This window comes from Xylona heveae (assembly GCF_001619985.1).
Source record: "Xylona heveae TC161 unplaced genomic scaffold L228scaffold_6, whole genome shotgun sequence".
Taxonomy (NCBI): Eukaryota; Fungi; Ascomycota; class Xylonomycetes; order Xylonales; family Xylonaceae; genus Xylona; species Xylona heveae.
The window spans coordinates 414795-434979 of NW_017264198.1; the positions used below are offsets into that span (position 1 = coordinate 414795).

Consider the following 20185-nt stretch of genomic DNA (forward strand, 5'->3'; position numbering starts at 1 on the left):
ACCCACATCTCATCTTTCTTTCCCCATTTGCTTATTGATTAGGAGATATCATGGTGGATTCTCTGATGCGTGAGAGTTCATTCGCTTTGATGCTCATTAGGTCCGTTTCCTCTTGCAATCACGACGATAATCTACATTCGGCATAAACAGTTTGTGAACACGAGTATTTCTATTTCACGATCTTCGTTACGGTTTTTCTGAAAAGTGCAGACACTGAATGTCAACGTAATTGCATATCTCTAAATGAGTCTGTGAGGAACAGCAAATCCATCTTGGGGAAAGGGGAAATCATAGTTGAATTTGGGGGAAAGCCAGCGGTAAGAAAGGAAATGCATCGCGCCAGTAGACACCGGCCGCATCACAGCACCCGCCAACCCGACAACAAACAGGACAGAGGTACTTGTGGTCAGAAGCCAAGGCGCAAAAAACAAGCAGAAGTCGGCGTAGGTAACAAATTAAAAGGGCAGTATTTGGGTGCCATCAATTTGTCAAAGCCTCCAGCTGCAATCGACCGAATCCCAGGTAAAGAGACCAATGTCTAACCGTTTCTTACTCGCCGTGCCAAGACAGGCATAGTTTACTCCGTGCCCTCAGGCTTGGCCTCAGCCGCAGGCTGGGCTTCAGTGGTCTCCTTGCTCTCGGCGGCGGGGGCAGCAGACTCGGGCGCAGGCTCAGCCTCTGACGAGGTCCAGAGGGTCTTAAGATTACTTAGTATATAAAATTCTTGTCCATTTTTGACGAAAAGGGCTTACCAGGTTGTCCCGCAACAGTTGCATAATCAAGGTAGAGTCCTTGTAGCTCTCCTCGCTCAGAGTATCAAGCTCTTCAGATAACCATTAGCTCGTGATAAGCAAACACTTGCACGATGTTCTCTTACCAGCAATAGCGTCGTCGAAAGCCTGCTTGGCAAGATGGCAGGCTTGGTCAGGAGAGTTCAGAATCTCGTAGTAGAAGACGGAGAAGTTCAAGGCAAGACCAAGACGAATGGGGTGAGTGGGAGCGAGGTCAGTCTGGGCAACGTCGGTTGCGTTCTTGTAGGCCTCCAAAGACTTGTCGGCAGATAACTTGCGCTTCTCACCGAGAGCGAATTCGGCCAGGTAACGGTGGTAGTCGCCCTTCCTGGAAGTGAAAGTCAAAACAAAGAAAGACACGGACATCTGGGGACTCTGCTTACATCTTGTGGTAGAAGACCTTCGACTCGCCGCTCTGAGCAGAGGGGATCAAGTGCTTGTCCAAAACTTCCAAAATATCCTCGCAGATCTTGGCAAGCTCAGACTCGATCTTCTGACGGTACTCCTTGATCAGAGTGACCTGGGACTCGTTGCCCTTGGATTCCTCCTTCTGCTCGATCGAGGTAACAATTCTCCACGAAGCACGGCGCGCACCAATAACGTTCTTGTATGCGACGGAGAGCAGATTTCTCTCCTCGACAGAAAGCTCCTGATCGGCAGAGGCAACAACCTTCATGTTCTCCACCATTTCTTCAGACAGTCAGCCAGGGACAAACGGGACCGGAAAGTCATGTTGCTCTCACCCTCATAGCGCTCAGCCTGCTCGGCGAGCTTGGCAAGATAGACAGAGTCTTCGTACCCCATGGTGTTTGCGGTCTAGGTGTTTCTTGTGTTAGTTATATTTCTCCAAATTGCATAACATGAAAACCCCGCAACGTCCGAATCCACGATGAAATGACGTAGCCGAATCCACGAGAATCTCTGAATGGAGGAAGCCCTGACGCGTCTAATTCGCGATGAAGACAACAGAGATAAACTGGGGGGCAGATATGCCACCGCTTCGGGCGAAAGTGGCGACGACCCAGTCGGTCTAGACGGGAAAGTTGTTGACTGCCGCAAGCTGAAACAGGAGTGCCAAACCCTGAGTCGCAACCACAGTAAGGATTGCCTGAACCCGGCCAAATTCGACAACTGGAAGCCTCCACAAGAGATGAAGAAGCTATTCAACAGAGAATAGTTGATGCTTGACGGGCGACAGGTCGACAGATCCAAATTGCTTTCCCTGATGACAGGATACGCCTAAAGCGGAAAGACGATGACGAAACAGGTAGAGCTAGCTTACCTAGCAGGGAGATGATAATTCAAGAACAAGAAACCGAACTTACAGGTTGCGAAGATATGTAGTGACAGAAAACGGGAATGCGACAGAGATTGAGAAGTCAAAGTGATCGAGGTCGTCGAGTTGATGATGTATTGTTCGGCTTTGCGGGTCAAGTGGAGGATAGCAATTGATGGGGGGGAGGGAGACAGCCTGAAGTGCGTTCCTTCCTCCTCGCTCCCTTTCTCGCCTGCCCGCACTAACCCGTTTAAGCGAACTGAACGCCATTCGCAAGTACATGACACGCATTCTAGGCCACGGTGAGGATGTGCTACTGCAACTATTCGGACATGGCGACTTGGGCTAGATTCGAGCGCTCTAAGAAAGTATCAAATATCTCTGGGCTGGGGGAAGCCCTCTCATTTGGAAATCTTCTGAGTCGACGACGCCATGATTGATAATTCGAGTCTATCGTTGGATGGACCCAGCATAGTAACAGCATAACGTAGCTATTTACCATGTGACAAGATCACAAATATGGCAATGGTAAAGAGGGCAACATTCGAAAGAGATATGAACTGCATGATGAATTGAAACGCTTAATGTATCACTGGCAATTTCTCTAAATAAGCCGACACGCCAGACATTTCCCACAGATTTCAATCCAATTTTGAAGACGCTGGGGCCGAGAATCATGAGACATTGACGGTTGTGGCTAAAAGTTGGACCTGCATCCCCACTCTCCCCAGCATCTGAATGCACAGCTTTGGCCTTGGATAGACAATGTCAGCCAGTCAAAAGTAGTCCTGAAGAATCACTGCTCAATGAGCGAGGTCTTTACGCTATAATCTACGAGGGCTAATGCGCTTCTTCTGCAGATTCTGTGAGGTGTATGATCTCATGGTAAGTGTGGTTTCAATGGCATGAGGTTCAGTGTCTCGCTCAAGTTCGACGAGATTCTGGTGATCGAACGACCAATCACCTGAGACTATTTCCATTGGGATGTACGATATGTAATGCCTGAGTCAGCTTCCCGTCGTCAACGCAATTCGATTCGCTAGAAAGATGAGGAGCATTGATTGGACTTGAGCTTACCAGCCGAGCTCCCTACGGAGTACAGTACTGTGTAGCTCTAGTACCGCTTGCCAAACTTGCCGCCCGAGGTGAGAGAAGCAAGTTACATGCTCATCAGACCATCACTACAAACAATCAAGCCACCCCTCTCTCCCCCACACATCCCCACATTCTACCAGATACAATGTTCCGTCAGAGCATCGTGAAGTCAGTCCGCCCCGTTGGCTCCAGGGCTGGAATCAACTGCCGTCTGCCATTGACCTCCGTCCGCACCATGGCCGAGGGCGCTACCGGATCTGGTGCCTCCCGACCTGGTGGAGAGCATTCTGGGTAAGTCAACCTCGTTTTTCTTCTCATCGCCGATGGTCAATGCAGTCGAGGTAATGACAGATTTGTAATTGATACTGACACTGGATTTTCTCCATAGTGATGCTTTCTCCCGTCGCGAGAAGGCCAACGAGGACTATTACGTCAGACAGAAGGAGAAGGAGAAGTAAGCAAATTTATTTATTCCTACACTCGCACATGGTTCACGAATCAATCATCAATGCGGGCATTGTATCAATTGAAGGAAATAAGCTAATCTAATATCATCTACGCATTGCAGGCTCTTGGGTCTCAAGGAGAAGCTCGCGGCCCAGAGGAAGCACCTCGATGAGCTCGACAGACACATGTACGTAAATCCTGCCGTAGCCGGCGACACGGCCTTACGCTTTTCAATTCTCTCTTGATATACCTGACTAACACGGATAATCTAGTGATGAGTTGACCCGGGAGCAGGGCGGAGAGCACAATTAAGTTGTCAGGTTGGAGTGCAAGCAATCTCTGTAGTGGATATGTAACTAGCTCCTTGGAATTAATGTATCGAACAGCTCTTGAGCGAAATTGACTCACATTAGTCCTTATCATCTGTTAATACTATGATCGCTTTGCGAGAAATGGCATTCATTTCTTTGAAAAACTAAGGTGATGATTTTAATAACCCTCTGCAACCTATAATACACGTATGACGCCGCTTATAACAATTGTTAAAACAAATTCCTGACTGGATACTCAATGAAGAAAGACCATAAGCCACCTTCACTTAAATAAATCATCTCCGACCCATGTAAGAACGATAAAAGTCATCTGCTGCATCATGACGCGAGCCATTATAACCGTTCATACCAAGACCCTGTCCAGCCTTTTGAGCGGCAGCAACTTTGGCTTGAAGCTTTGCAGCGCCCTGGTCGATAAGCTGAAGTTGGGAAAGGTGGCCATTAAGGACTTTCACAATTTGGGAAAGCTAAAAACACGCGTGAGCCTTAGGTGAAGCGTAACAAAAGAAGAAGGGTATACATACCGGATCGCCAGCCTTGCTGGTCTTGCTAAGTGTGGAAGAAGCGTTGTTAACTTCGTCAATCATACTGGTGAGATCCTTGCCCATTTCGTCAAGGCGCTCAGAAAGTTTCTCGGCGAGTTTGTAGCTACCAGCTTGTCAGAACGTGCTAAGATTAAATCATGTTTGGGGCTCTTACGTTCTCTCTCTCTCTTGATCAGGGCCCTGCAGTCCCTCGCCCTGGCCGATCTGCCGAGACATCATATCATCAACTTCTCTCTCGTATCGATCGAGCCAGCCACTGAGTTCGTCCTGCTGGCTCTCCACGGCGGTCAATTGTCTCTCCACCTCAGAGCTGGCTCTTTGCGCCTCAAAAGTGCTAGCATAGAGGTTAGAAATTTTATCGCTGTTCTCTACAAGCATGCGATCCCAGTCAGCTACTTTCTGAGCTTGCTGCTGAAATTGCTTTTGATATTTAGACAGGTCCGAAGCCCATCGGGTAATAATGTCGTCCATAGATTTGTTCTTAAGCCGGGATTGCGCAGGCGGCGCGGGTCCTGCAGTTGAAGCGCCGAGCCCTCCAGCGGGTGCAGAGGCAGCAGTCGAAGTTGCCGTTGCTGAAGGTTGAGTTGAGGTGGCCGGGGCTTGTTTGTTAGCGCCGCCGAACAAACCTCCGCCGGGCGCGCCAGTGGTTGTTGGTTGTGGGGTGGTGGTTGAAGCTGGCTTGTTTCCAAACAACGATGAACTCGGCGCCGATTCCCCACTCGTAGGTTGTGTCTGACTTGGGCCACTCGTTGCCGTCGTACTGGGAGTTGCAGCGGCGGTCGTCGAAGATTGCCCAGGGGTCTTGTTGAGATTACCGAACAAGCCTCCGCTTTTGGCATCTGCAGAGGTAGAGGAAGGTGCTGTGGTCGGAGCAGGAGGCTTGCCGCCGAACAACGTAGAACCAGATCCAGCAGTTGTAGTTGCTGTAGGTGTCGATGACGACTGAGTCGACGCGGCGTTGGAAGATGGGAATGAGAAAGGGGATTTCGCGGGCTGGGTGCTAGCGCCGCCAAAAAGCCCCTGAGGTTTGGGCGCTTGCTCAGTCTCGTTACCCTTTGATGCAGAATCAGTAGCAGAGGCGGTTGTTCCAGTCGGTTTTGCACCAGCACCAGTGGTCGAAGCGGTATCGGTGGCGGGTTTGCCCAAGTTTCCGAAGAGATTTCCAGAGGGCTGAGCAGCCGGGGATTGGAACAAGTTCGAGGTTGTATTTGCAGTGCTGCTTCCAAACAGCGAGGGAGGCTGTGTCTCTGTCGGTTTAGCTGTAGTGTCGCTGGTTTGAGGCTTCTGCGCTCCACTGAACAAGCTCGAGCCGCCGAAAAGGCCCCCGGACGGAGCGCTTGCACCGGGCTTCTGTTCCGAAGAGGCTTGCGGCGCATTCGAAGCTCCGAATAGTCCACCGAGTTGTGGGGCTGGGTTTTGAGCATTCAAACCCGCGCCAGAACCTGTATTCTCAGTCGAAGCACCCGCGGGTGGTGGCCCGGCCGGTGTAGTAGAGAGACTTCCGAAGAGGGGCTTGTTTGGTGCAGGTGTCGTTGAACCAGCAGCAGATGATGGATTGTTGGATCCCGCAAAGAGAGGGGCGCTTGGTTTAGCTGCGGCGCCAAAGAGGGAACTCGTCTGCGTCTGCTCTGAAGTGGACGGCGTCGAAGGCTTGTTCGGTGTAGAGAATGCAGGAAATGGGCTTGCACTTTTGTTATCTCCACCGCCAGTCGCAGGTTTTTGTCCGAAGCTGAATCCAGTCGATGGAGTATTTCCTGCGCCTCCAAATAAATTGCTCGTTCCCGTTCCACTTCCGCCGCCGAAGATGTTGCTACCTTGGTTCGAGGTTGCCGGTTTAGGGCTAAAGAGAGAAGGTGGCTGAGATGTATTGGATGTGGCACCAAACGCGGGCGTCGAGCCAGAGGTCGAAACTCCAGTCGGATTTGAGCCAAAGAGCCCTGAAGGACCGGTAGCTGGCGTAGTAGACTGTCCGAAAAGCCCTGAGCCTCCGGCTCCTGAGGTGGGCGTGCCGCCAAACGAGAATTTGGGTGGATCAGACATGGTTTGACGATCAAAGAGGATGAGCAAAAGGCTTTGGGATATCAGACCCTATTCTCTAGGTAAGTTATCCGGCTTTTGAGCCGCCGTTGCGAGGGTCCAAGGAATTAAATGATGGGGAATCAGGAAGAGGAAAGGGCCAATCGAATCTTTGGTAGCGCGTACCTAGTTTTTGGGATACAGCAGAGGCACCTGAACCAGGATCCTTATCTGCTTACAACAATGACACACCGCAGGAACAAGCCCAGGCTGCCTGTGAAGATCAATCACTTTCGTGTTTGATGGCTATGGTAGACAAGAAAGACGTGTTTGGGTAGTTGGAGCCGCATGAAATGTTTAGCGCGGTAAACTCCCAGTGGCACTACGACCGTAACGAGGAACGACGAAGCTCAGGCTCAGCTTTTGCGGACAAGCGAGCCGGTCAGGTCGGTCTGGCTCCAGCGCACGGTTCGCCCAACATGGGTAGTTTCAGAAGTAGACCAGCACGTTACGAATACATCTCATTCCCATATATCTCGATGTATTCTTCATCAGGCGATCATCTGCGGAGGTTAATCAATTCCTTGGAACCCGAATGCTCTTAGGCTGCGCGTTTACTGCAGACGATGGGGGATTCGGAGCCGTCTCGTCTGGAGTCTGAGCACCGCGAAGCTCTTGACATAGGTACGCTCTTCGGCCGAGATCCGTTGAATGTTGCTGACTTAGGTTGGTTTACAGAATCATCTGACAATGAAGAAGATCACTTCTCAGACGCCTCAGAAGGTCAGAATATGAGTAGCTCGGACGCATCGCTACCAGCGCCATCGATAAAAGTCGAGAAGACCGACAACGTCCCGAGTCATGGCGAAGTACCAGGAACTGCAGCATATGAGGCCAGGAAGCAAGATGCAGCCCCCGATGAGGTTCAGGTCATACCAGAAGAGATCAAAGAAGACGCCTCTTCTAATGTTTCTGTCTCCGAAAAATCAACCATCTCTGGCCATGTTTCGGCGCCGTTAGCTCCCTCAGAGGACTCGGAAATTCAACCCATCAACGAAACATCGCATGATGTACCACCTAGTGGGATAGGAGAGGTGGAAGCGACAGAACACTCCGTGCATGAAAATGATGACAATCAGAGTCTCCCTCAAGACCCGACTTCTGAAGGCTTCACCACACCCCTGGCTCCAGCTGCTGAAACTATGGATCAGGACGCCGATTCGACGGTGGAACCTCAATCCGGAATATCTAGCTCAACGAACGAGTTTCAAGGTGCGACTGGAGACGGCTTTTCTGAGTCATCATTTGTTGCAACCCCAGGGGGTTTCCCTGCTTTTCCAGAGCCCACGGAAGGGGAAAGGCAAACGTCTCTACCGGAACACGTGGTCCCGCCTACGCAAGGTGAAAATGAGCTGGAAGAACTTGTGGATGATTTTGATGATTTTGAGGAAGGAGGCGATGATGACGATTTTGGGGACTTTGACAATGGTTTTCAACAGCCTACAGATACGGAACTAACAGAAAACACATTCCCGCCAAGCGCCCCCCAAACACCTCAACCTTCAAGCGATGCACCAGCTCTGGTAAGTTAATGCTGACAATTTCCCTTTTCAGTCTCAACGAATGAACGAAGAAGATTGACTAATGCACCTCATATCTCTAGGACGTGGTTGACTTCAGCAAGTTGAGCAGTCCAAACGACGTGTTAGGCAAGACAGAGGAACATCTCAATGCTCTCTTCCCAATTGAAATATCTGATCTGCCTTCCTTCGAAATTGCTCCAGATGATAATCCAATCTTTCTCACCGAAAGGAGTGCTTCTCTTTGGTCCCAACTTGCAGCACCGCCGCCACTTCAACCGCCAAACTGGGTACGGTCACGAATCCGACGGCTTTTTCTCGTCTCACTTGGAGTGCCTGTCGACCTTGACGAAATATTGCCTGCAAGCAAACAGAAGAAACTGGTGCTGCCTTCCATCAAATCCCCGCGGCCGTCATTTGATGGGCGACGCGAAAGCTCGTCGGGGAAGCAAGGCTCACAGACACTGGATTCGAGCTCTTCTGATTCAAGAAAGCGACGAGAGCCACAACCTCCGGAGCTTGACCTTCCATCGACAAAAATGCTTTGCACGACGACCGAAGCTGCATTATTGAACCTAAATGATGAAGAACTGAGGTCGCATGTGCAGAAACTTGAAGATTTGATTGGAAAGGCCGGCAAAGTGCTAGAGTATTGGCTCAAGAGAAAGGACAGCGCAATCGGAGATAAAGAGGTCTTTGAGGGCGTCATCGAGAACCTGGTAAAACATGCCAGGAATGTTCGAAAATGAGTATTGAAAGTTCTTAAGCGTGTATTTTCTGAGGATGCGGTGCAATTGCCCGCTTTTAACGGCTCTACCTTGCAGTATATGATTCGATGCAGGCTCCTAATTCGAGATGGGATTTGTACATGTGGAATATATGGACGAAGCGGCTTTTTCTTCTTGCTTCCCTTTTTTTCGAATAAATACCCAACGAATTTTAGACTACATAATGAGGAGGGGAACCTTGACTCCGACAGGACTAATCTTTTTAATGTTTGTGGACTTAAGGAGTGGCGCTCTTGAGGATTTTCATTACATACCTGCAGAATAGTATATTTTACGATACTACCCAGAAACGAAAATATGTGCAACATTTATGGCACTGTAATTATACAGATGCTTCTTGAGCTGGACCAGTATCTCTGAGGTTTTTTTTTTTTTTTTTTTTTTGTTTCTTTTTATTTTTCATTCACTATTTCATCCATCATGATTTATTCTAATCTTATTCTCTGGTCGTTATTGCTTGAATATAATTTGGGCAATTGTTTGAATACTTTGTAAATTTATGATGGAATGTACTGGATGTCAAGTTGCTTTAAGCTCTCACCAGCAGTCCTCATGGTTTAATCAATACATCTTCTGCTATTCGAACCACATCAAGGGAATATTAATTTTTGGCTGGGAAAGGAGTGAATTTTCGCTCACATGGTGATTGAATTCGGGTAGTACAGTGCAGGAACCAACTCTTTCCGCCCAAGGGCTGCATATTTATGCCGAACCAATCAGTGAAGTATTTACCACCGTGTGTCCCATCTCGAGTTCTATCTGCGATAAGAGTACGGAGTATACAGCTAATGAAAGCACCTCTGGTTAGATTTACTATGGATACTCTGCAGCTACGTTAACTGCCAGAAGTTTTGTCAACAATTGGTTACTGATTGATATTGTATAAAGCCGGTTTGGAAGCATCGGAAATTAGAAATGCTTTATGACGCGAGGTGTCAGCGTCTCGGATATCTGCCTCCTTTTTCCACCATGTACTACAGTGGTTGACAACCCTTTCCCGCTCAGCCGATGCAGAAGCTGAAACGGCCGAGGAACGAAGAGCGCTAAATTCTTGCAACGAGCGCACTGTGTCGCTGAAGGCCTTTGCCATGCATTATGGGGGGGTTCTCTGAAGCATCATACACTACGGAGCACTCTATTTGCTTTTTTTTCCCGCATGAAACGCGTCTCCACACTTCACTCAGAAGTGCTATTGAGACCATCCACACGCCCCTCGAGCTAGATGATCGACGGTCTCGTGACCCTTCACAGAGAAGGGGCTTTCTTACGGAGTACTCGTAAGCAGTGTAGGAATTGTCTCCGGAAATGAGGGCTGTCTACTAACTAACAATAAGGCAATGATCTAAAGGAGGACCCGTGGTAGAAGAAAGCATTCTTTTCCAATCGGCGCCAATTTTCAAGGGTCCCTTTCCGCTTCGACAAATGATCATAGGACTTGGGATCCGCATCATTGGACCGAGGGGACTGTCAATCACTAACGATGCAGGTGTGCTTTTAAGGTGCGGCAAAGCAGAATATTGATGGTTAGCGACACTTCTTAAGTGGAAACTGGCTATCGTGTCGCACTCTACGTCGGTACAGTACAGCAACTGCCCCCTTTTCCCTCGTACTTTTACGGTAAAGGGAACCCGTTTACAGTTCTGATGTGCTGATTTTCTACTTAGCTCGTGGTTAAGGGCACGGTACCGAAACTCTGCTATACCGCTTTCCCAAAGAGAGCTAATTGTTTGCTATCCCCTTACTAACTTCGGAGGTACTCGGTGCTGGACTGGTTTAACTAAACCCTCTTCCGTAAGTGCTGCTACAGCTAAACGTGATTGTGGTCCCGGTGTCAAAAAAAGCTCGGACTCGGGGCCCTTTGGCATCTGGTTATGCAGTCGGTGCTTGCTCGAAAGAGAATTACAGCAATAGACGGCTAACTGTCTACACCAATGAATACGAGCGAAAAGCAAGCCGGCTCCATGCGAGAGGCCCTCCCTATTCGACTTTTAGGGTAAACGCTTCGCTGGTCATCGCTGGTCATCGCTGGCCGCATCGTACTATTGAAGATAGTTTAGGCGCGGCCATCCAGTCCGTTCGATGAGCATAAAGGGAAAACCCGACGCGCGAAAAAAAAAGTACCGAGACCCTTCAAGCGTCATGTTGAAGCGTGATTGCCGTTGAGGGGGATCGTTGGTGTGCGGCACCTGCAAAAAAAAACTAAGGGTTCCCCTTGGATGAAGAGATCGATCACGATCGATCAGTTCCTCAGCTCTCTTACTACTCATTGGAGCAAGCTTTACGGGTTGCGATACTGCACAGCTAGGAAAGCATCATATGCACATCGAGGCACGCACACAAGCACGATACTATATCCCCCCTCTTTCATTGCCCATCCTGTGAGAGCCCACAAAGCCAACTGCGCTTTGAAGAAGCTCGCCCCGCTTGTGTGCATCAAATTAAAGATATTCCGCGAGGAACAGATCCATTTGTCTTTCGATTCCACTTGCAGGGAGTAAAGTACTGTACCCTAATTTTCTTCGTCCACTGCTTAGCAACTGGTTTTACCTTTTCCTTCCCGCACGCCTGGCCGCTGCCGACCTATCACGTCCGACCAGACACACGTTACGGTACGGGCGCTACGTCCCCATCTCATCCTTTGTGTGTCTGCTGCCAAGCTGCCTTGCTGTGCGCAGTACAGCTACCTTTGTACGTAGTACTCCATTCATCCGCACTCTCCCTACTATTAACTTAGCACCCCCAGCACTCCCTTTTTGCTTGTGCAAGAGGCCCTGGACCCCTCTTCTAGACCAGGTGTGACACTGCAACCCACCCACACACACACGCCCAGACACTCTCCCACACACTCTCTCTCTTTCACTCATCTCAAACCCCCCCCCCTACCACGTTCCCAGACTGTACCACCCACAATCTTGTACATTTCTTTTCCCCCCTCTATTCTCGGCCGCCCGAGAGAAAGCCCCCCCCCCTGTTGGCACATTTTACAGCTTCTGACTCGTCTAGATCTCGGTAACGCGGCCTCGGAAAAAGGGCTCTAAGGAGACAAGGACCAGCTCGACTTCTCAAAAAGGGCGGCTTGGGGCCGTTACCTCGCTAGAGCACGACAATTAACTTACCTTCTGCGGTCCCGAACCCTTATCACCAACCCCGTGGCAGGTTCTGCCTCAAATGGATGTCGTCTAAGCTTGTCCAATATTACTGTTGAGACATACTCCTTCTATTCACTTTCGCTTGTCGCGAACCATCGATTCCATCTCTGTCCTCCCACCCTCGACCACCACCACCACCACCACCAGGGATCGTCACTGTCGCCGAACCTGCGTCTGGCAGGAAGCCCTGACTTGACCCTGTTTCCCCTCTTTAGCCATTGCAACCCCGTATTTCCGCCCCCGAACACAAGAAACCAAAGGAGTGACAGTGGTTCACTGGCTGGTCCGGCTTCACTCTCTCGAGTTCCCCCATCTTGGTCAATGTGAGATCGGGCCAGCGGTGTTCGGAAGCCGTCCTCATGGCACAAGAGGAGACTCTGTCTGCGGCTGCGGCCATTGTGCGAAACCTCGCCCGCGGCCCAGCTGTACCGCTTGCGTTCCCTGGTCCACAGTCACCACCAAAGGCTGGAGGCTTGGACTTGCACGCGTTTGTCTTGCCTGGCGAAGAGAGCCAGGAAAAGAGAGCCTTGGAATACGAGCTCTACTCGTTAGGATTACGCATTCAACATCTCGAAGCACGAGCCGGATCCACCCTCAGTCAAAACCTCCCCGATACCCCGAGCGACACGGGCCCGGTATCGTCCCCGTTTGATAGCGGCCTCTCGCCGGGTGCACAACGTCTTGGTGGCGGAAACTTTGTACGACAACGGCCGGCCAATGTCCGAGATCGAGGTACCAACTGGGTCTCGAACCTTTTGAGCGCTCGTCCGACGACACCTGCCGAACGAGATGCACACATCACCCAGCTCAGTGACGAACAACTCGCGTTGCTGAGAGATCATGTCAATCAACAAGCCGAAGAAATCAAGAGCCAGAGGGCCGTCATTGCCGCCATCAGCGAGCAATTGAATGAGCAACAAAGACAAACCGAGAGAGCCCTGGGTAAAGTGGAACAGGAAAATGTCCAGGCTTTGGAGCGCGAGCTCCGAAAACATCAGCAAGCCAACGAGGCTTTCCAAAAGGCCTTGAAGGAAATTGGAGGTATCGTCACCGCCGTTGCTCGAGGTGACTTGAGCAAAAAGGTCTTGATTCATGCCAAGGAAATGGATCCCGAAATTACTACGTTCAAGCGCACCATCAACACCATGATGGACCAGCTCCAGATATTCGCAAGTGAGGTGTCCCGAGTGGCTAGAGAAGTCGGCACCGAAGGCCGGCTCGGTGGCCAAGCGCAAATCGCTGGCGTGGATGGTATTTGGAAAGAATTGACCACGAACGGTAAGGATAAGCAAACCCACGTCCAAGCTTTTTTCTTTTGTGTTGTTGTTTCAAGAGCTGATACGAGTTGGATGCAGTCAACGTCATGGCCAACAATCTTACCGATCAAGTACGAGAGATTGCCCAAGTTACCACTGCCGTGGCACATGGTGATTTGAGCCACAAGATTCTCATTCCAGCCCAAGGCGAGATACTCGAACTGCAACAGACGATCAACACCATGGTGGACCAATTACGCACGTTTGCCATGGAAGTCACACGTGTCGCCCGCGATGTCGGTACCGAAGGCGTTCTGGGAGGCCAGGCACAAATCGAGGGCGTGCAGGGCATGTGGAACGATCTGACGGTTAATGTCAATGCCATGGCCAATAATCTGACCATGCAAGTGCGCGATATTGCCACGGTCACCACCGCTGTAGCAAAGGGCGATTTGACTCAAAAGGTCAAGGCCGAATGCAAGGGCGAAATTCTTGAACTCAAATCCACCATCAACTCCATGGTGGATCAGCTGCAGCAGTTCGCCCATGAGGTTTCCAAGATAGCCAAGGATGTCGGCACAGATGGAAGGCTCGGCGGCCAAGCTACGGTGCATGATGTGGAAGGTGTCTGGAGGGATCTCACGGAAAACGTCAATGGCATGGCAATGAATTTGACAACCCAAGTCCGAGAGATTGCACAAGTCACCACTGCTGTCGCCAAGGGTGATTTGACCAAGAAGATCCAAGCAGAAGTCAAGGGTGAAATTCTTGACTTGAAGATTACGATCAACAACATGGTTGACAGATTAGGAACTTTTGCCGTTGAAGTGAGCAAGGTCGCTCGAGAAGTCGGAACCGAAGGCACCTTGGGCGGGCAGGCTAAAGTGGAAAACGTCGAAGGGAAATGGAAGGATCTCACCGACAATGTCAATACCATGGCTCGAAATCTGACAGCCCAGGTGCGGAGCATCTCCCATGTTACCCAGGCCATTGCCTCGGGTGATATGAGCAAGAAGATTAGCGTCCATGCACAGGGAGAAATGGGTCTCCTCAAGGAAACGATCAATAACATGGTCGATCGCTTAGCAATATTCGCCAGCGAAGTGAAGCGTGTCGCGAGGGATGTCGGTGTCGACGGCAAGATGGGCGGACAAGCCAATGTTACAGGCGTCAGCGGAAGATGGAAAGAGATTACCAACGACGTCAATACCATGGCCCAAAATCTGACGTCTCAAGTGCGCGCTTTTGGAGACATCACCGTCGCTGCTTCGGACGGTGATTTCACCAAGATCATTACCGTCGAAGCCTCTGGCGAAATGGACGAGCTCAAGCGCAAGATCAATAAAATGGTCTTCAATCTGCGGGACAGCATTCAACGAAACACTCAGGCCAGGGAAGCTGCCGAGTTGGCTAACCGGACCAAATCCGAGTTCCTTGCCAACATGAGTCACGAGATCAGAACGCCAATGAACGGTATCATAGGAATGACCCAGTTAACGTTGGACACCGATCTCACCCAGTATCAGCGAGAGATGCTCAATATTGTGCACAATCTTGCAAATAGTCTTCTGACCATCATTGATGATATCTTGGATATCTCAAAGATTGAAGCAAATCGCATGGTCATGGAGGCTATTCCGTTCTCGCTCAGGGTTACTGTCTTTAACGCCTTGAAGACACTGGCGGTCAAGGCAAATGAAAAGTTCCTCGACCTGGCGTATGCAGTCGACTGCACGGTGCCTGATCACGTTGTTGGAGATTCCTTCCGACTTCGCCAGATCATTCTTAACCTGGTTGGAAATGCCATCAAATTCACCGAACACGGTGAGGTAAAGCTGTCGATCCTCAAAGCCGCACAGGACAATTGTGGTCCTGGTGAGTGCGCGTTCGAATTCCGCGTCTCCGACACAGGCATTGGTATCCAAGGCGACAAGCTAGACTTGATTTTCGATACGTTCCAGCAGGCTGATGGGTCGACCACCAGAAAATTTGGCGGCACCGGTCTGGGGCTCTCCATCTCGAAGCGCTTGGTCAGTCTGATGGGAGGAGACCTCTGGGTCACGTCACGGTATGGCCATGGAAGTACGTTTTACTTCACGTGCAGATGCCAACTGGCCACGACAGAGCTCAGTGCCATTTCAGCTCAGCTTCGTCCCTACAAGGAACACACTGTGCTTTTCATTGACAAGGGAGAGACTGGTTGTGGGCCTACTATTGTTCTTCAGCTTCGCGAGCTTGGCCTCCTGCCAACGGTTGTCAGCAGCGAGGATCAAAAACCTCCTACTGAAAGTCTAAGTGCTCTGAGGAGATCCAAGAAGCACGCCTTTGACGTTATCATTGTCGATTCCGTCGACACAGCACGGAAATTACGAACGGTCGATATATTCAAGTATATCCCCATTGTTCTTCTGGCGCCAAAGATCTCAATCAGTCTAAAATCCGCGCTCGACCTCGGAATCACAAGCCACATGACTACTCCTTGTCTTGCCATAGAGCTAGGAAACGGTATGCTCCCTGCTCTTGAGGGCAGGGCAGCGCCTTCCATTGCGGATGCCTCACGTATATTCGACGTTTTGCTTGCTGAAGACAATGTGGTCAACCAGCGACTTGCCGTCAAGATTCTGCAAAAGTATCACCACGTGGTCACAGTGGTAGGAAATGGCTTGGACGCTTTCGAGGCTGTCAAGAAGAAGCGCTACGATGTCATCCTCATGGACGTGCAGATGCCCATCATGGTAAGTTGAAAGCAAAGCGTCACCTCACATTTTCTTGTTACTTCTGCTAACGACGAATCACTAGGGAGGATTTGAGGCCACTGCGAAGATTAGGGAATGGGAAAAGGAAGAAGGCCTCCCACGTTCGCCCATTATTGCCTTGACCGCGCATGCCATGCTTGGAGACCGAGAGAAGTGTATTCAAGCTCAAATGGATGTACGTATCCTGAACAAAAAAACCCAACTTGGACATACGCGATGGCTAACTTTGATTTAGGAATATCTGTCCAAGCCGCTGAAACAGAACCAGCTCATTCAAACTATCCTCAAATGTGCCTCTTTAGGAGGAGGTTTGGCGGTCAATGAAAGGGGACGGGCTGAAGGCGAAATTGCCGAAGCGGCGGAGACAGATGCTCCCGGCAAGCCGGCGAGACCTGCGCTTGAGAACAGGGCCTTTACCACCACGGGCCCAATTACCCACGGCAGCGCAGCAAGTCCAGGCCCGCAGGCGGCCGAGCAGGGCGACCCCCTTGAACGAGTATGTACTTCTGAAATGCTACAGTCACTCTCAATATAAGATGCTAACACACGAGATAAGTTATTACTGAGGTCACACAGCAGCTAAGCCTCTAAGCGATAGGGGAATTGCCGTTCCGTCTTTGCCTTTTATTGCGGCTGAAAATCTCAGCTGAAGAAACCTTGTTTATTAGAACTGGTTTTCTTTTTTGGTAAAACTTCCTTTGCATTCGAGGCGATGGCGTGATTACATGGGTTTTGGGCCTCTTCCTCATCCTCCTTTGTCGTCTTATTTAGCAGTGCACTTTTCTTCCAAGTGATGTTTCTTTTTTCGTCCACTCCGTCTGTTTTGTTCACTGTTTCTCTCACCATGGCATATGTAACGCACGTCTACGCATCGCCCTTATGGTTGATGGCGGCCGTTTTGGGTCTTTGGCATCCCCCATTTTTGGAATTGTCCTTTTTTGGTTGATTTTTCCTTTTTCCGTTTTCCAGGCGTCTTGCGGTTGCAAACCGTTTATTATTTTTTTTTTTTTATTTTCTTTCTCTCGCTTTTCAAGTTTATTCACCTTGTGGGCTAAAAAGGCGTTTTTTTTGTTGTTGTGTAGTCACTTTTCCCCTCGGGTAGCCTTTGTCAAATCAGAGCAAAGCCTCTTTAGGCTGTTTTTTCATCATCATCATCCATTAAAGAATAAGAGTTTTTTTTTCTCTCTCCATTGATGCTGCTGGTCTCTGCTATTTTGATATCTATTCATTACTGATTGACTGCTGATCTGCTACTCGGTTCCTACTCATTGGCTGCTGGTGTCTCTGCTTACTTGGATCCGTATTCAAGGTGGTGGTAGTGGTGGTGGTCGTCGTCGTAGGGCTTTATCTCTTAACAACTATATATTTTTATATTTCCCCCCTCTCCGCACCTTTTATACGGGGCTTCAGCCTTCCAGAGATAGTTCCTTATCTTACCTAGGTACCTTATAAACTACCTTACAAAGTACCTTACAAAGTAGATTGACTTGATTCCAATACCAGTTATATTGTTCTTTGATACTCTTTTTGTATATCTCAAGATTTTATTTCTATTGACTCGTTGACTTTATTTGTAAGTATCCTTGGCCCCGTTGATTATTCTCATTTATCTCAAGATTTTTATTCCCGTTGACTCTATTCGCCAATATTCTTAGCCCGCCCCATTGTCAACCTTATCTACCCATTGTCAAGTATCTTCTGCCAATGGAATTTGTGTCTGTGTCGTCTGTGTCGCAGGTGTCGGTCGTGTCGTATCCCATGTATAAGATGATGAAAATAAGACGTGTACAGATCAAGTGACATTGACAATTGACATGCCATGCCCATGTCTCGTCTCGTCTCATCTCGTCTGATCTTGTCTTGTCTCATGATACTCAACGATGAGTAAAGATTGACAAGTAACAGGTTTGGTTGAGGACGGCTGATATTGGTGGTTCTGACTCTTGTGCTTTCTGTCTTTCTGTCTCTCTGTCTTTTTGGACGGGTTTGACGTTTTGACGTTTTCGACATTTTGACGTTTCGACTGACCGTTTCGGCCTTTGACGTTTCGACGTGCAAAGTTTCGGTACAAGGTCCAGGTGGCAATACGTACTCCGTAGAAAAGAGGCAATGCGGGGGTAGTCGAACGGGATTCTTCCCGGAAACGGCGCCCGGCCGAACACCGAGGACACGCCTTTTCCCGCTCCGCCCTGTATAAACGTTGGAGCGTTGGAGCGAGATTAATTCAGTTGAGCAGTCGATAATCGACAATTGACAACTGACAATTGAGCAGCTTAGATGCCGTGAGATTATGCAGTCACGGGATCCGAATCATGTCGATTGAACGAAGAATCTCTCAAGGCTGAGCGTCTCCACATTGTCGACAAGGGAAGCAACTAAGCTGGAGCTGACAAGACCGAAGACTGAAACGGAAGACTACAGGATCATAAATCGTCAAGACTGTGCTGTTTGAATTTTTTATTTGCTCTATCGACGGCTCGGTTCTGGAATTGGTTCCCATGCAGCTCAAAGACCAAGGGGCGCGGTTGGTTTTGGTCAGCTTGCACGGGTACAGAAGCAGGAGAAGAAGTTGGTCCTGATTCGTTCCCGGATGGAGGAGGGATAGGGATAGGAATTTCGAAGCGGAAGATGGCGTGTTCTTTTGGAATAACTGTCAGAATAATTATTAGCATTTGATATTGACAAAAACCTCCACCCTCCTACTCTGCAACCACCGCTCGCCGCCCAGCGTCCGTCCCCGGCCGACTTACCTTTAACTTCATCTTTAGGCGTGATAATCTGAAACGTAAACTTTGTATCCTGAACCACGATGCCCTTTAGTCCGACCCTTGTTCCGGACCGCGCTCGAACAACTTCAATCAGCGCGCCGTGGAAATCCGCACTCGTCAGCTTCGCAGCTGCCTGCGCGCTCACAGTTGTCTGCTTGCCAGGTCCCTCTCCGAGCATGAGAAGTTCTTGTGCGTAGCCCAACCACATCCTGTGCAGCGGTTCATATATGGAGTATTTCCGCAACGGCGCATCGAGCGCATAGACATTCAGCGTCCGTTTCTCCTTGGCAGAAAGCGGCTTGGGTTTTTGTCTTGTCATGCGGAAATGGTGTTTCCGATTGAGCCGTTCTCGACGCCGTCGCTCCCGCGCATCAGCCAATTCGGTCTCAGCTGGCCGTAAGAAGAGCGGTTTCTGCTTGACTTTCTCGGCGAAGATCCTGTCTGCGTCCTCGGCGGAAGGCAAGACGGAGCTTAGAAGCTGGTGGGCGATGTGGTCATGATCGGCAGATGGACGTGGTTGGTCCATGATTGTGTGCCCGTGTTTCGTAGATATGCGTAGTTCAAGAGGAGGCAAGCTTCGTGCTGAAGGGTAGCATCTGGCTCAATAAGTTTTGCAAATACTTAGGAAGGGCGACGGATATTTTGGTCGTTCTGGAGGACAACTGCGGATTATTATTGCTAAGTTACTAGACTGTAGATGGTTGATGAGATTAGATGTGATTAGATTCATCTGACAAGCGAAAATTTATCGACGAGCCGATTAGATCGTTCAGTGCCATCGAGCCAACGAGCCTCGGGGATGATCCATGACACTCTAGACGCGTCGTCAAACTCTCGGCCTTTGATTAAGTCTTTGGTTTTCCTGGATTTTGCATTACATTCGGAGTTTATCGGACTGCAGGGCCTCGGTTGTCTTTTCTTGGGAACTGTCGATAGAAGTTTACAAGGGCCTGTCTGCTGTGTCCAGCCCCGGATTGTCGCCCCCGTCTCATTCGCTCCAACTCCTCCGCATTGTCTACGCTACATTCACATCACAGCAACTGCGGGCGCGCGGCACGGTCAACGATGTTCAGAACCTGAACCCACAATACGATTCCGAAGCCATCTTCGTCGCACTCCAGGTCTGAAAAGGCGCTTTCTAATACCTGGGACGGGAATTATTTATTTCAGGACTGATACGGGTCGCAAGATCTTATCGCGAGATCGGCGGGTGACGCATCAGGTCGTTGATTAGGTCCGGTGGGAACACTGGCCACTGCCTCCCCTCTTTACCATCCGTGGACTGTCTAAATCGACTGTCGTCATTGCATCATCCAAGTCGAATATTCAACGTCTTGGTGTAGTGGCTGTCCCAGGCTTATATCGGAACTCTACGTGATGTCAGAC

The 20185-nt window shown here is 49.7% G+C and overlaps 6 protein-coding genes across 6 annotated transcripts; 3 read left to right on the forward strand and 3 right to left on the reverse strand.

The window, feature by feature from the left end:
- Positions 1–577: 577 nt before the first annotated feature.
- L228DRAFT_211169 (putative 14-3-3 protein like protein) lies at positions 578–1595 on the reverse strand (the record flags this gene model as incomplete). Its single annotated transcript, XM_018329887.1, has 5 exons — positions 578–697; positions 753–823; positions 878–1119; positions 1175–1481; positions 1535–1595. The coding sequence occupies 5 exons, from the start codon at positions 1593–1595 to the stop codon at positions 578–580; spliced, it is 801 nt and encodes a 266-aa protein (XP_018187656.1).
- A 1572-nt stretch (positions 1596–3167) lies between these two features.
- L228DRAFT_261322 (hypothetical protein) lies at positions 3168–3921 on the forward strand (the record flags this gene model as incomplete). The annotated part of the gene is made up of 4 exons (XM_018334320.1): positions 3168–3453; positions 3551–3616; positions 3731–3796; positions 3882–3921. The coding sequence occupies exons 1-4, from the start codon at positions 3308–3310 to the stop codon at positions 3919–3921; spliced, it is 318 nt and encodes a 105-aa protein (XP_018187657.1). The 5' UTR covers positions 3168–3307.
- A 99-nt stretch (positions 3922–4020) lies between these two features.
- Positions 4021–6851, reverse strand: L228DRAFT_247724 (hypothetical protein). The gene is made up of 4 exons (XM_018332712.1): positions 6689–6851; positions 4641–6574; positions 4466–4589; positions 4021–4408 (listed from the first exon to the last, which is right to left on the reverse strand). Exons 2-4 carry the CDS (start codon positions 6524–6526, stop codon positions 4217–4219), a joined length of 2202 nt encoding a protein of 733 aa, XP_018187658.1. The 5' UTR covers positions 6527–6574; positions 6689–6851; the 3' UTR covers positions 4021–4216.
- A 144-nt stretch (positions 6852–6995) lies between these two features.
- Positions 6996–9233, forward strand: L228DRAFT_261324 (hypothetical protein). Its single transcript, XM_018334321.1, has 3 exons — positions 6996–7186; positions 7241–8085; positions 8166–9233. The coding sequence occupies exons 1-3, from the start codon at positions 7129–7131 to the stop codon at positions 8829–8831; spliced, it is 1569 nt and encodes a 522-aa protein (XP_018187659.1). The 5' UTR covers positions 6996–7128; the 3' UTR covers positions 8832–9233.
- A 3145-nt stretch (positions 9234–12378) lies between these two features.
- On the forward strand, positions 12379–16614 carry L228DRAFT_211628 (HAMP domain protein; the record flags this gene model as incomplete). The annotated part of the gene is made up of 5 exons (XM_018329903.1): positions 12379–13297; positions 13375–16010; positions 16075–16206; positions 16267–16527; positions 16588–16614. The coding sequence occupies 5 exons, from the start codon at positions 12379–12381 to the stop codon at positions 16612–16614; spliced, it is 3975 nt and encodes a 1324-aa protein (XP_018187660.1).
- Positions 16615–18454: 1840 nt separating this feature from the next.
- On the reverse strand, positions 18455–19325 carry L228DRAFT_239120 (RNase P/MRP, p29 subunit; the record flags this gene model as incomplete). Its single annotated transcript, XM_018331113.1, has 2 exons — positions 18455–18681; positions 18782–19325. 2 exons carry the CDS (start codon positions 19323–19325, stop codon positions 18455–18457), a joined length of 771 nt encoding a protein of 256 aa, XP_018187661.1.
- Positions 19326–20185: the final 860 nt, after the last annotated feature.